Source organism: Taudactylus pleione, unplaced genomic scaffold, assembly GCF_031769625.1.
Source record: "Taudactylus pleione unplaced genomic scaffold, aTauple2 ptg000037l, whole genome shotgun sequence".
Taxonomy (NCBI): Eukaryota; Metazoa; Chordata; class Amphibia; order Anura; family Myobatrachidae; genus Taudactylus; species Taudactylus pleione.
The window spans coordinates 6,547,127-6,563,309 of record NW_028284439.1 but is presented as its reverse complement, the minus strand read 5'-3'; the positions used below and the strand labels follow the sequence as shown (position 1 = coordinate 6,563,309).

Below are 16,183 nucleotides of genomic sequence, written 5' to 3'. Positions count from 1 at the left end.
CAGTGACCTTCAGGGATTGGGTTGGTGCCAAGATCTTCAAAAACTGATTGTAGCTGACATTCATATAATATGTATACTTCCTTTAGCGACAAATACATTGGCATTTCAGATCTATTTTTATCAGCACATTACAAAATGCATTGTTTCTCTCAGCTTAATGATTCTTACTATTCCTGTTAATTACACAGAATATGAGTATGCAGAGGTTTTAAGCTCTCGTTATTTTGGCGATTAAAATCAGATGTTAGACATGCTGTCCTATAGCCTGTTAAACGCTCTTTATTGCGAACAATCCACAGACGTAAGTGAATGGACCTGTGTACAAAACAATCACACACCTCTCCTGACAAGCATTTACCATGTATCAAAGTTCAGCCGCGCCTGCAGCGTTCACAAGCGTGAAAGCTGAGTACTTAACACGTTATATTTCCAGAAGGAAAAAGCTCAAGTTTTTTTTCTTAACAGACATTCAGATTCCATGTGTGCTGAGGACTAAGGACTAAAGCTGGGTACATACTTAGTGTTGTGTACCCAGAGTGATGTCGCGTGCTGTGGGACCCGCCGGGGGTCCCGGCATCGGCAAGTGCATACACGCTTTCCGATGCCGGCAACGACGGAGCATTCAGCAGCAGAGCCCCCGCTCAGGATATCGCCCGTCGGACCTGCATGCAGGTTTGACGGGCAATGTCGCTGATGATGTGCGGGAGCGCGCATTATCAGCGACATAGCAGGTACACAGTGGACAATGTGCCTGATCGGATGACATATTGTCTAGTGTGTACCCGGCATATGGACTTCAGATGCTAGTTTGCTAAGCTAAGAATAACTCAGCATTGATATGGATTTGGCATTTTAATTAGTTTTTTTTTATGAAAATGAAAATAATCTGGGGCAGATGCAGAATTCAACAGACACCTGTATGCATAGGTCGAAACTAGACACGTGGTAATGGGTGGTCCCAGTTTTAATCCTTAGGGCCACCAAGATATTTTGCAAGTCACATGGCTATAGCATCGGCATGACAAAGCACATTAGTTTGGTCACTCCTGCTCAGAAGAGGATGCTACTAAGATTTTGAGCGTTGCTGCAAAACGGCGGTGTGCTGAAGAGGGGGGGTTCCCCTGCCGTTATGTTTGGTACGTGCCCCCCCTAAAAGTAGTCCTCACTATACACATTATGCCAAATAGTAATGCCCACAGTACATATTATGCGAAACCGTAGACCCTACATTTTACATTATGCCAAACAGCAGCACCCACAATTCATATTATGGCAAAAACTAGTTCCCACAATTCACATTATGCCAAGAGTAGCCTCAACAATTCACATTTTATATACAATATATAATTATGCCAACACATAAACCCGGCACTCCAAAGGCAGGTAATCAATTCTTGCTAAGGTGCCTTCCCAGAGTGTGTTGTCACTCACCATAGACAGACAGAAGGGCTGAACTCAATGGTCTTTTTTTTTTTTTTTTGCATATATAATAAGAAGGTCCTTTATTGCTTTCAAAGTTTTGGGGTTTCCCCCTTCATCAGGGACAGCAGCATGCAAACAATTAAATCAAAAGACAGACCTATATAGCCACAACTATAATTGCAAGGGCACTCACCTGCAGGACGCCAGTGTCAGACATCCGGAGCCGCGCATCGTAACAAGACGTCGCAGGCCACATGACGTCGTCCACAGGCGCCTGTACATGAGTGTAACCAACAACAACAACAATCATAGGTAATAACTAACCATAAAATGAATAAAAGTAAATAACATTCACCTATAATCACATGTATACACCAATATAAAATACTATGCTGCCAAAATAAGACACACTAGTAATTCAAAAAGTTTCCTGTGCATATTATCAAGCATATCACCATATTGAAATTTTAACCATACATTTATATTAACAAAAATAGCACTTACACAACATTGTACTGATGGGAGATGGACAACAAGTATATAAGCAAGTACTAAAGAAAACATTGGAGTCCTAAAGACTCATTTATTCCTCTAGGGGAAATATTATTAAGAACAAAAATCCACTACTCTCTTTTTGCATAAGGATTCTATTCCTACTCCGACCCCTTAGTTAAGGGTGTACATGGTCAGTAAGGATTGCTCTAATGGACGCTACACTGTGTTTAAATTGGGCACAGTGACTAGTTGCAGGTTGCTCACTGGATCCACTCTCTATGGCCTGTCGTATGGCAGAGCCATTCACTCTTTAAATTGTCTCTGAGTTTTGCCTACATACGACAGGCCACAGGGACAGGTTAGAATATAGGTCACATAAGTGGTTGAACAGATAAGTGGAAAATTAATTTTGTATCTTTTGCCAGTATGAGGTCCGGTGCGCACCCAGACCACCCCTAAGTTTCGCCCATGCTCCTCATGCGATGCAGATCCTCTATTTCAGTGGCCCTGATGTCACGCGCTGGGTGTGGGATGGCAGTGGGCGTGCAGCGGATGGGTGGTGCAGTGGTGGACCGACAGAGTGGGCAGAGGCAGATCGGCGAACTGGGCTAATGGGTGGTCTTGTGCACCCTCAGACCACCCTCCAGTTTTGCCTATGCGTGTATGCGGAGTGCATCCTGCGTGTTTTCACACTGTGCATGTTGTCAAACTAAGTGTATGTTAGTGCAAGCGATGCAGAATCTTCAACATTTCAGTCACATCTTCATTTGTGACTGAAAGGGCAGAACTGACATGTTCTCATGCAGACAAGGTTCAGAAAGGGCATATCTTCAGAACTGCAAGCTGTGCAAAGTTGTCTGGAAGCGTATAGACACATAGGGCTAAATGTAATAGGGTCCAAGTTTGGAAAATATGCTTGTATAGAGCTATACTCACACATTTTTAGAAATCACTCATGTAATCGGGTGCCAGAACATACAAACTTGCATGTTTCTCACACCCCTGCAACTCGCAATGGCAAAACTCGCATCCAGATGTTTTGCCATTGTGAGGATACAACGCGGCCAATGTAATAGAGTGCCAGTTTTTAATTTGCACACTATTACTGACCTAACTCTTGTAAAAAACAGACCTGCTTCAGGCTAGCGAGTATAGCCTGAGCAGGTCCGAGTTACACAGATGCATGCACAGATCCATGAGATCAGTGTATGCCTCTGTGTTAAATAATAAAAATATGAAAAAAAAAACAGACGTGGGAACCAGCACCGGGCTTTTCTGAGCCGGTCCTGGTTGTGAAAATAAAGGGGGGAAAAAAACACAGGGTTCCCTGTGTTTTCAATAACCAGCACCGGGCTCAGTGAGCCAGTCCGCCAGCCAGAGCATTATCATCTCACTGCTAGTCAGCCCAGGCCAGGGATCCCTGGGGAAGTGGGGACCCCCCAATAAAGGGTTTCCCTCTCTCCAGTGCACCCCAGGCCTGGGCTGATATCCCGGGTTTATCCCCAGCACCCCTGGGTGGTGGGTGCCGGGTTCGTTGTGTATAAAATAGACTGAATAATATTGTCTTTTACAGTAGAACTTGAGGTCCCAGCAAGCCTCCCCTGCATGCTGGTACTTGGAGAACCACAAGTACCAGCATGCGTGGCATTGAGGGATCACTCTTACGTTTAGTTCACCTGCAAAATAATTAAGATAAACACAGGACACAGACTCACACGTACTTACCTACAATTCTTGTAGCCATTCACGTCTTCTTGTCCATGTAGTATCCACGACACCTGTTCTGGTCCCCTTCTGTCCATGTAGGCATCTAGCGTCTTCGGAAAACAACAAAGTGAGAAAACCATACGGATATTGACTTCAATGGTGGGATCTGCTAGTTCACTAAAGCTGAACTAGCTGGTACCCCACTTTTTTCTTTTTACCCTGTATTTTCTCAACCAGGACCGGCTCAGAAAAGCCCGTTGCTGGTTGTGCTTTTAGGGGGGAACCACATCATCATAATTTTTTTAATTTTTTTTTTACAATTTTTAATAAAAAAAAATTGCTTTACGAGGTCCGAGTATTCATACGGCCTCACGCAGACTTTCACAATGTAATGGCCTCAAGCTCTCAAGTTCACAGGCTATTACATTTGCCGAGTTGTAGGACAAACTCGTACCTTTAAATGTGCGGGAAGGTACAGTATGAGATTGTCCTGCAGAAAAAAATTATCCTATTACATTTACCCCTCTTTTGCACTTAATATAAGCTAATGCAAGGGTTCCCTGATGATGATGACTAGTATCAGACCAAACGTGCAGATTGGGGTGGTCCATGCGAAAAGATGCATACGGGTGAACATACACATTTATTTTTTCTGTGCAGACACAGTGGGAGCATCTGCGTCCAAGTTATGTTCAACGCTGCATCAGGTCCTCTATCCATAATAAAGCTTTGGCTGTCCCCAGAACCACTTTTAGTAGAATATAGTTTACAGAAATCAGATGGGAGTTCCAAATATAACATTTACTTTCCATTTGGCTTTTTTTGAATAGTTAGTAAACATACAGGTATGCCCAGCTATATCGTTGACGTGGCCATACATAGCGCGAGATGCTCAGCCGCGAGGAGATACGCGCACTGCATATGCGACCACGCCTCCATAGTAATGCATGGTGCGATCGCAGTGTACACCATAGCGTACCGTAGCGTATGCAGGCACGGGGAATCGCATGGGCCCATCTGTATAGATATATTTTTTAGCATGTAAACTATAGCAAAACAATCATGTGCCTTGCCTTATGGCTTGACACATTACCGACAATGGACAGCTATAATCACTGTTATGGTCGTAGCTTTAAAAAAGTATACGTAGAATTTTCTATAATACTCTTCATATCAATAGCATTTGAATTACATATTCTATAGCAGTGTGTCTTTTCTGTCAGTTACTGTATAAAAGAAAATCTATCAAAGATATTTTTTGCAGTAAAATATAAAATAAGAAACCACTTAATAACTGCTTCGAAATAATAAAATTACCTTACCTTACATATATCCGTAATACTTAGTAAGACTGCAAAACTATCGGTAACATCGAGTACCATCGCAGCCTCGCGCACACTTGCACAAGCTCTGACCTTACTTAGGAATTGCTAACCTCGTCGCACGCTGTGACTAAGCAAGCAGTGTATGGCATTGCTGTGGATAATTTATGCGTGCCCATGCAACGGCGTTCAAATGCACTGGCACGCCTGCGTTTCACCAACCACCCATCCCCGTCACCACCCACAAACGGCACTTCCTGTCAGTCATTCTGCGATGGATCTGCGTAGTCACTGCGATCGCTGTCCTGATCACAATGTCGTGTTCGTGCACGCGCACTGTGAAGAATACGCATGCACAGAACGCAACAATCGTCCGATTGCATGCATAATCACAGTTGCGATTCTTGCTGAATCAGGTCCACTGCGCGCATACTGTATACTGGTATTGTAATTGAATAGAGACTTTGCAGGATGAAAGGTTCATATTTGCCCTGCATTGAGGGCTCAGCATTGCTAGAACAGCCACCCGTCTATCTATGCTCTAATCCTCTAGGCCAGTGGTTCGCAAACTTTTTTGAACCATGGCCCCTAGAGTATCAGCATTGTTTTCACGGCACCCCTTAGCCAAAAGTTTGTTATTGAGAAATTCTGAATTTTATTTAGTAAAGTGAAGTAAATTGTGCTGACCTGTCATCCTTATTTTCAGTTTTGTGGTGGTGGACAGGTTTGAGCTTCTGTTTGTCCACATATTTACATTATATTTACCATAAATAATTTGATTTGGGCCTGGACCACCAGCCTGAGCCACCCCTGGAAGTGTCCCAAGGCACCCCAGGGTGCCACGGCTGGGAACCACTGCTCTAGGCATTATTCAGGAATCCTTAACTAATTTCTTTACCTGGCTATTTTGTTCATCAAAGGTCATTCTTGCAATAAAGGAAATATTTGCAATAAATAAGAGTAAGGTAAAGTTAATATGTATCACACATGTGGAGTACTAATCAGACTAGGACAAACTCACAGGGTTGTATGTCACCAGTACAGACTGTCCGTTTCAATTGCTGTTCTCAGCTATGATCGTTTCAAGTTGACGACGTTGAATGGTGTCTGGAATATGCCACCGATTGATGAAATGCTTTAATTGCATTCTTATGTAGATTTATACATATACATTTATGTGTTTGGAATGCAATATGCGTGTTTGTTGTGAAGGCTACGTGTAAGGTACGCTGGTAACAGTGTGCAGGTATGTCACGGTATCCTTGGAGTATTGCACATTGGAATTAGGAGACAACTGTCACTCTGCAGAATACTTATACAGTATTATACAAGCTATTTTCAGGTCATCTTTCAATTGAGGACACAGCAGCTGTGCGATTCGTATGCATAAATGATTTCTAGCGTTTTATGTCTACGGCTTTAGTTTGTGAAGAAATATGTCTTGTAACATAAGAAAACAAAAACAAAAAAACCCCACTCAGTTTTAATGCTTTTATCATGTCTCCTCATACTTCACTCACTGACTAATACCAAACCATCTCTGCTTAGCTGACATTAATGAATTGAACCTAATTATAAAATGATGTGCAGTGTCTTCTGTCTTGTTTTTCTGTTGGTGTTGGTACTGTCAAAACAACTAATACACAAGGCTTTTTCATTGTACTGTATGACCTAGCCTCTTTGGTTAACTAAATTCTAAACAGTGGTTGAATTCTGAAAAAAAAAAGTTCATTAAAGTTAAATTCAATGTAATGGTTATCCTTTAATTGCTGTACTGTGTGTATCTCATTATTTTATTTTAACATTGCCCAATAGGACTCATGAAAGCTTGAAAGCATTATATATTTCACCTCTAAACATTCTCAATCTGGCACAATAGAACTAATCTGACATGAATAAACCTAAACTTGTTTCTTAGTAAAGTGTGACCCTCATTAATTCAATTTTATGGAATCTATAGTCCAACCTTATTTCAGTAAAGTAGCCTGGATGTATATTTAAGGAGTATTTACTTTATATCCACCATGCCAGGGGACCCAGCATTACATTCTTATTAATGGGGCTTCTAGTTTATTCTTTGTGTATTATTCTGATTAAAACTACATTTACTGTAGTGTAAATAATACTCCAAGCAGCCCATAAACTAGCTCAAATCAGAATCCTTACAATATACTTTAACTCAAGACTATTCCTATCCTTATATCAACTGCGACCTGAGCCTCCAGGTTCCGTGACTGCAAGGAAATCCCTCACTGAATGATCTCTGCAATCTATAACATACAATAGGTTATGCATATTTGTGTTGTGTAAAGTTTATTTGCCTTTGGGTAAAGGCTGGGTACACACTGGAGCGATGTCGAGCCGATTTGCAATTTCGTAACGACAAATCACCTACATCACCCAGTGTGTACTGGCGATTGAGCGCACCTGTTGTCGCTAGCAATGGTCGCTAGGATTGATGTGCAGCACATGAAACCTAGCGATAACGCTGGCGATCTGTAATAATTTAATGAAGGACGGAACAGTGATCATTCCGTCATTCATTAACTCTTTCTAGTGTTTATGGAGATTCCCTGTTCAAGGGCATACGCTTCAATGTTGGAACGGATGCCCATCGTTCCAATGTGTATTCTGCTTAACATTTGCAAATGACTCCTTAGGGTTTGTACACTCATGTCCTGTGCTTGTTGTTTTATTCTGCTCCATCAGTGCTTGATGTGAAATGCAACGGTTCTTATAAAGTGGAAATACGGAAATGGACCCTTTTTAAATTCGTGCCCTGGAGAACCCACTCAGGATTGTTTCCTGGGGCCCTTTAATCATATAGAGTGGCCCTGATTTTATTCTCTTTATTTTATTCATCTGCTCACATCTGAGGGCAGAGCTGTAAAGTAACAGGAACACACATGGCAGATCATTCGCTTATAATAATAGCACAGTTATCCTTCACTATATCAGTGTACTGCTCTGTAGGAATGATGGCAGAGGGAGACATTGTTTCCTTGTCTTACATGTTCTGCCTAAGCAGAGTTATTTTTTGTCATCTCTAACCAGAAATCATTCATGCAGAAATACATTTAAATACTTTTTTATTATTAGGAACCCACCGAGTTACAATCATTATTCTTGTTTCCGTTTTGTCAGGTTTCTTCTTAGGCTGAAAGAGAAGAGCCTTCTGCAGTAACCATGAGCAGCGATTTTGTTATATTACCTCCGGGAAAGAGTGGGAACTCTGTCAGACTGAAAGCAAAGTGAGTACAATACCCGTATGATCATAGGCGAAACTAGAGATCTGGTAATGGGTGGTCCCAGTTTTAGCATATGATGTATATATAATCTAGAGGTGCAGGGTGCCTGTTAGAGAAAAGGAAACTTTTGAGTGCGCTGCCGGTGCGCAATCCCCAAAAGATGGGCGTAGTCACTCAAATAAGGGACGTGGTTTTGAGATCCACACCCTTTTTTATATTCCACAGCGCTTTACAGAGAAAATTTGCCCATTCACATCAGTCCCTGCCCCAGTGGAGCTTACCATCTATATTCACTATCACATGTGCATGCACGCACATATACACTAGGGTTAATCTTTGCTCAGAGCCAATTAACCTACCAGTATATTTTTGGAGTGTGGGAGAAAACCGGAGCACCCCAAGAAAACCCACACAAACACAAGGAGAATATACAATCTACACACTGTTAGGGCCGTAGTGGGAATCAAACCCACAACTTCAGTGCTGTGAGAGGTGACAGAGCCAGGACACCATTGACAGGTTCAGGACAGAAGTGACAAGGCAGGAAAGAGGGGACAGAAAAAAAGAGGGCAGGGTAGGACAGAAGTGAGAGGGCCTGGACAGAGGAGACAAAACCGGGACAGAGGTGAAAGGAGATGACATGAGCAGTACAGTGTCAGGACAGAACTCCAACCCCCCCCCCCACCCCCTTCCCTTTTCCCTTACTAGGCAAACTTAGCCCCTGGGTACACTTAGCCCCCCCCCCCCCAAACTTGCCACACATAGCACCCCCCTTCTACTACTGGGCACACTTAAGGAGCATACACACGGGGCGATGTGATGTTTGAACGATATTGATGAAAGATTTCCCTTGAACTTTCTGTAGTGCAGGACAAACGATATTGGATGTACACACTGATAGATTTCTTTTAAAGATATATTTCAGTGAAGTCATCCTGCCACATCTCTGAGCTGGCAATTATTGACGATATCGTCAGATTGTCCTGCCTGTACGGATGACAAAAGATTTCTTTATCACCCAGCGGGAGCGCGCATCGTTGGTTGTTCACTGCATACACACTGAACGATATTTTGTTTAACGATATCGTTATCGTTCATAAAAATTGTCCTGTGTGTATGCACCTTTAGAACCCCACCCCTTTCCTCGACACACTTAGAACCTCTCCCCTCTTACCAAGCCGACTTACCTTTCTTATCGGGCGCACTGTAGGGCCACCAGGTGCTGGCTGCGTCTTGGAGTCTTGCTGTCTGGCTGCCACCCACCATCCACACAGCACGGACACTCTGCAGTCACCGGCACTCCGAGTCCCGCCAATATGTGCCTAGCCAGTACCTGAAATCAAGGCCCAGGCCCTTCCAAGCTTCCCCTGATTCCAGCGAAGGAGTGGTCACTGGTGCAGCTCAGCGAAGGAGCAGTAAGGAGAGGGGAGGAAGGAGGGGGACAGCAGGGGGTGGGAGTTTGTGAAGAGACGGTGAGGCTCAGCCGCACTTCTCTCTGCAGAAGGCTGCCGTTGCATGGCACGTAGTGTGTCAGATGCAGAGGCAGCCTGCAGCAGCATTAATGGAGCCAGCAGCTGCTGCAGGTACAGCGCCTCTCCAGCCTGGCGCCTCCCTGCAGTGAATGATCTACTGAGTGGGTTGCTGGGGCCCCCCCAGAACCTCGGGACACGGGGGTACACATTGTACCCCCCTGTCACCGGGCCTGGCAGGGAGGGCTGCAACTAGAGGATCACAGCACATCAAAGACAGGACCTGGGGGATGCAGGGCAGGGAGGGCTGGACCAAGGGGGTATGGAGAACAGGGAGCGATGGACCTGGGGGGCACAGGGCAGAGAGGGCTAGACTAAGGGGTAGTGCAGGACATGAAACAGTGTACGTATCTAGAGCACAGGGATGGCTAGAGATGGCGTGTGGTGGCACAGGGCAAGGAAGGCTGGACCTTAATGAGGGGCACAGGGGAGGGATAGCTAGACTAAGGGGTAGTGCAGGACAGGAAGGGCTGGACCTAATGGGGGTACAGGAATGGCTAGATATTGTAGGAGAGTGGCACTGGGCAGGGAAGGCTGGACCTGGGTGGACAGGGGCAGAAAAAGGCAGGATTATGATGGGGGTGGCAGGGCAGGGCTGGCTGACTGGACAGGGGGTGCACAGAGGACAAGGTAATAACAAATTAACTGCTGCACTGAAGGAAGCCAGGCACGGTGAAACAGCAGCGCAGCGCAGGAGGCATTTCTAACATGGCGCCGGCTAGAGCCAATCACAGATCGCGAAACGGCAGCCAATCCGGAGCTGCTGGCCACTGGCACTGTTTCACCGTTACCCGGCGGCAATAAGAGGCACTGCTGACCATGGAATATGGCGGAACTAGGCTAATAGGTTGTCCTGTACACCCCCGGACCCCCCAACCCCCAGTTTTGCCTATGCGTATGATATACTGCTAACTGCTCACGTGGATTTTATGGAAACAGTAGGACTATTTTGTTAAATATTACAGTTGTGAAATTTTAGATATAAAACACTAACTACAGGTGTGCCTCAGTAGCATTTTACCACATTGCTAAAATGCACTTTTTGTGCCAAAATACAAAAAAATGGGTTTATTTTTGTACAGGTTGAAAGACCATTTCTGTCAGCTCTGATCTGGTGCATTTTCTTATTGTGGAAATAGTCGAGACCCCTTCCACGGGGCAATATTGCCCTTGGAGAGCTGCTCTCTCCACCTCCTTATCTGATTACAATAATATATAAAAAAAAACCTGAAATCTTGCTTATGACCAGTTTTGCAAAACAATGTGCACTAATCTCCAATATACTTTGCAACAAACACTTTCATGCTGCCCAACTCCTCCCACTGAACACTGTGCTCTGTAAACCTATTCATCCCAGTGGTAATCGAGGCACAATCACACAAGTTGAGCCAAAGTATGGGTTAAAGCCGTTGTTGCACTATTGAAAAATTACCTCCTTAGAGTTTAGAAAATAAATAGAAGTGAGCTACAGTATTGTATGTTTGTTTTTAAATTGACCGTATTAAAAGGTACATTTTACATTAACATACAAAAACATTAAAAAAGAAGAAACTAGCAATACATAGGGTAGGCAATTTTTAATCACTGATCCAGAATGTTTGTAAAACATCCTCACATTCACTGTTGCATTGTTGTTTTTTTATAATAACTTTTTTAATGTCCGGATGTGTCCTCATACACCTAACGCCTATACGCATATAGCACGAGCAGCCCGGCTCAACCGTGAGGTGTAGTGACCCGTCTTTTTCTTTAAATTTTGAATCTTATTTGCATCACAGGCGTAGCGAAACACCACTGAATGTGTACTACATACGCTGGACAGCGGCTTTAACCGCAGAGGGATACATTTTAGACGCGTGCAAATGAAGCACAACGGAACTGAATAAATGGCGCGTCCGCTGCATCATAGCACTTTGTATACAGACTCATTCACATTCACACGGAGATGTAGAAATGTCACATATTAAATTGATCAGTGCAATATAGCAAAGTCATTTTGCAGCTTCCAGTTGTCTTAATTATGTGAATAAGATGCATATTTTAAACGAGGAAGACGCTTTTGCGCGGCCGAGTTGCCCGGGACCTGGCTTGACTGAAGCCACAGTGTATGAAGACACATCTGTACTTGTGCATTTATAGAGAGGAGACAGCCACGTTGTGGGTTTGGTCAACGTGCATGAGAATGCAGCCACCTTGTCAGGTCACTGGCAGCTGGGGACATATTTGGGGCACATGGTACCTCATGATTCGGAGATGTCATTAGTTCTTAGTGAATGGATTGCCCAGAATGCTTGCGTCCACTGTGTGCCTGTAATGGGTACACTGTATTATCAGCTGCGTGTAGTCTATATTCCCATCTGTGTCCCGTATTCAATTAGTTTCGCACCCGCGATAAAGTTTTGCATGCCGGTCTTTTCGCCTACATTGCGTATTTTAGCAGCGGAAACTTATAGTGCGCATACCCGCTATTAGACCTATTCAATTCCAAAAGACGCGAAAACGGCGACACGCAAAGTCAGAACAATCTGAAAGTGGTGTCAGAATCTGGTAAATCAGCCTGAACCCCCCAAAAAGATGCAGAAACATTGGGGATCAATGTAGCAGTGTCCGATTAGCACTAATAAAACTGTTTGGGGTACTTAAGTTGATACAATTGCCTCTAATTAGCGTCTTTGCACAAGTGGTGAAGAATGGCATAAAGCAGTATTTTTGGAGAAAATAAGTAGTCCTGGCACATTTGGGGTACCTGAAAATGGGTGCAAGCATATTTTGATGTCTCTAAAGTGCAGTTTTAATAAAAGTGAAATTACACCCCCATAAAGGCACCTGCAATCACAAAACCACTTGACCCCTTCTTAGAGCACCCGTAGAACCTTATTTCACTAGTTTGCAAAGTTGTCCCCCCACTTTGTGCTTTTTTGCCCCCAAATTCAAAGTACTTTTTTGGGGTGTTCTATGCTTTTTTCCTGGAATTTTTTGACGTAGTTGTCCTTTGGGGGCTGCCCCAGGGGCTCTCAGTGGTTTCCCCACCTTTGCACCCCTAAATAAAAATGTTGCACTTCTTTTCTCCTGCTATACAGAGGCAAATCTTTTTCACCTATTACACTGAGATAAGTTTCCGACAGAGGAAAAGACGCAATCGGCGATACTTTTTCGCGGATCTTGGCTTTTCGCTTCTAATTGAATACGGCCCTCTGTGTCATTCATAAAGTACTAACTGAATGCAATGTATGTTTAGGAATATCAAAGAGCTTCGCATGGAAACGATGCAACTTGAGAGACAAAACCAGGAAATGGAGCAGAGGTTGAACCAGTTGCGTCAGAGCATGAGCAGAGAGAAAGAGGAAAGAGAGTATGTAAATGAGACCTTACAGCTTTCACATGTACATAGCCGCAGGTCTATGCTTCACTTCTGCCATTCTGGCCAACCAGCACAGTTCCCTAACTAGGGGAAAGGCTGTAACTGTAGAAGACTTGTTCCAGGAAGCATTTGCCGAAGTCATCATTCTACAGTTTGTTTTGGTGTCTCAAATGGCTAATAAATGTATATATATATTTGCAGATTTTTCTGAACTTATATGTTATTATTATCTTTTATTTACAAGGTGTCGCACGGGTTCTGTAGCACTGTGCATAGTAGATGGAGCATATAGCAATATTTCATAGTAAATGCGAGATCCAACAGGATTTGTGAACCTCAGTGTATACACTTATATGTAACTAGCATATTTGGCCCTAGGAATGATTGAGGGGTCACCCCCCCCCCCCCCTCTGCCCCCTGCCCCTATACTTGACTCCCATTCCATTTTCTCTTTCCTCCACAGTGTGAGCTATTAGCCCCTGCTCCAAATGCACTTGTCAGTCTGGGTACATGCCATTCCTGATTATTATAAAGATGTACATTTCAGGAAAAAAAAATATAGAAGAAAGAGTAGGTTGTGCTGCAAATGATAGCAGTTACAATAGAGAGGTTATTACTCTATATTACCTATGGGTTGGTATGGGATCCTGGCAGTCAGGATATTATCAGCGGCATCCCAACAGTCAGAATCCCAACCCACTTAGGTAACTGTCCTAAAAACGAACTTTCCCACAGCCTAACCCTAATACCCCCCCCCCCCCCTCCCCGCAGCCTAACCCTAAGCCTTTCCCTAGTGCCTAAACCTAACCCTCCTCCTGACTCTAATACTGACCATCGGTATTCTGGCGCTGGGATTCCAACTGCTGTTGGGATTCCATTGCCAATATTCTGAGCGCCGGCATCCGACCGGCGGGATGGCAGCTACATCCCATACCTATATAACCTACAGTTTAAGTAAACAAAGAAAAATGAAATATTTCTCCAGCTGTATCCGTGTAGGATGGGCTTTCTCTCCTTACGCAACATGCACGTTTTGTTATTCTCTTTGCAATGCAAATAACCATACAGCTGTTGCAGAGAACTAGTTAATAGATGGTTATACAACTCTCTCTTGCAGACGATCACATTCATACCACTGGAGGTCTGGGCAAGTCGGAAATCAAGGTCAAAATCACGATAAAGAGAATACTGGAAAGGTATACACATGTGATCCTCAGTTTGGTGATAATGGATAAAGCAGAATTTGTATATAGGTTTATCTTAAAGACTGACAAATGATATTTAAATGAGCTATCTGTTCACGAAATAAAGAACCTCCCAACTTCACATTTAGCCAAGTTTGTACATAAATAGGGAAGGAATTTGCAGATATTTTATGTGTTATGCAGCTTAGAAGCTTTGAAATTAGATTATCTGTTCTTCGCGGATCAAAACAAAAAGTAGTACTAGAGGAAAATAGGGGGACATATGAACAAGGGATTGAGTATAGGTAAAAGGGAGAAGAATAAGTGTTGTGTGTGCAAATAAAGAAGGAGATGGGTTGTAGAGCAGTGCAGTGGGAACCTGTCAGCATGTTCTCTTTGTTGCATTTCCTGTAATATTGTGATTTTACAGTTTGGGCTGTGCATTTTAACATCTTAGTGCAGTGGTTCACAAACTTTCTAAGTTAAAGGCACCCTTATGGTCTTCATAATTTTTTCAAGGCACTCCTAAGCCATAATAATTACTGAACAGTCCTGATTTTTCAGTAGTTGGATCAATATAACATATGTATTTAAAAAAGAAAGATAAGAACTGTGCTATTTTTACCCATTGCCCCCTCCGTCTCTCTTCCATTGCCCCCTCCGTCTCTCTTCCATTGCCCCCTCCGTCTCTCTTCCATTGCCCCCTCCGTCTCTCTTCCATTGCCCCCTCCGTCTCTCTTCCATTGCCCCCTCCGTCTCTCTTCCATTGCCCCCTCCGTCTCTCTTCCATTGCCCCCTCCGTCTCTCTTCCATTGCCCCCTCTGTCTCTCTTCCATTGCCCCCTCTGTCTCTCTTCCATTGCCCCCTCTGTCTCTCTTCCATTGCCCCCTCTGTCTCTCTTCCATTGCCCCCTCTGTCTCTCTTCCATTGCCTCCTCCGTCTCTCTTCCATTGCTTCCTCCGTCTCTCTTCCATTTGCCCCCTCCGTCTCTCTTCCATTTGCCCCCTCCGTTTCTCTCCCATTTGCCCCCTCTGTCTCTTTCCCATTTGCCCCCTCTGTCTCTTTCCCATTTGCCCCATCCGTCTCTCTCCCTTTGCCCCCTCCTTCTCTCTCCCTTTGCCCCCTCCTTCTCTCTCCCTTTGCCCCCTCCTTCTCTCTCCCTTTGCCCCCTCCTTCTCTCTCCCTTTGCCCCCTCCTTCTCTCTCCCTTTGCCCCCTCTGTGTCTCTCCCTTTGCCCCCTCTGTGTCTCTCCCATTGCCCCCTCTGTGTCTCTCTCTCTTAATGTCCCCTCGTACTTACCTTTTAGTTGTGACCGTCAGCGCTTTTCTCATCGCAACCCCCTCCCCACCACCACTCCACTGTATTTTGCACCGCCAACCCCTCTCCCAGTCATGCAAAAAAAAATATATATTTTGCACAAAAAAATAAATACACTGGCCGGTCACTTTAGGCCACCGGCTGCCGCGGTACCCCAGTGACAGTGCCATGGCACCCCAGGGAGCTTCGGCGCACAATTTGTGAACCACTGTTCTACTGTATGTTTTGAAACTATACAATGTCCATTACCTTCCTGTTGGTGGTGCCAAATCCCACAATGCAGCTATCACAATATCAAATGGTAAACGTGTAACTATGATGAACATTGCTATTAATTCATAATAAACAAATAGAAGAAAACAAAACACTGTAGTATAATCGAAATATAATCATGACCACAAAATCATAAAATATGAGGGCAGTTATAGTTTCATAAGAGCAATAGAAACATTTACAGCAAAGTTCCTTGTTCTCCTGCAGACTTTCTCAGGGTCTCAATCTCACAGCAGCAGAAGGGAAAGCAAGTACTCTCATCTGACAGCACAGCCAGTCGAGTACTCTACTCTCATGTGGCAGTAAAGTCAGCCGAGTACTGTCA

The 16,183-nt window shown here is 44.0% G+C and overlaps 1 protein-coding gene across 2 annotated transcripts in view; it reads left to right on the top strand.

Moving 5' to 3' along the window:
* Nucleotides 1–16,183, top strand: part of ZBBX (zinc finger B-box domain containing) — a 224,708-nt gene that overhangs the window by 19,492 nt on the left and 189,033 nt on the right. For both annotated transcript variants that reach the window (XM_088452313.1, XM_088452312.1), the window contains exons 2-4: nt 8,091–8,197; nt 12,962–13,075; nt 14,202–14,280. In XM_088452313.1, the coding sequence (XP_088308439.1) occupies nt 8,133–8,197; nt 12,962–13,075; nt 14,202–14,280 (258 nt within the window). In that variant the 5' untranslated portion in view covers nt 8,091–8,132. The remainder of the gene's footprint in view (nt 1–8,090; nt 8,198–12,961; nt 13,076–14,201; nt 14,281–16,183) is intronic.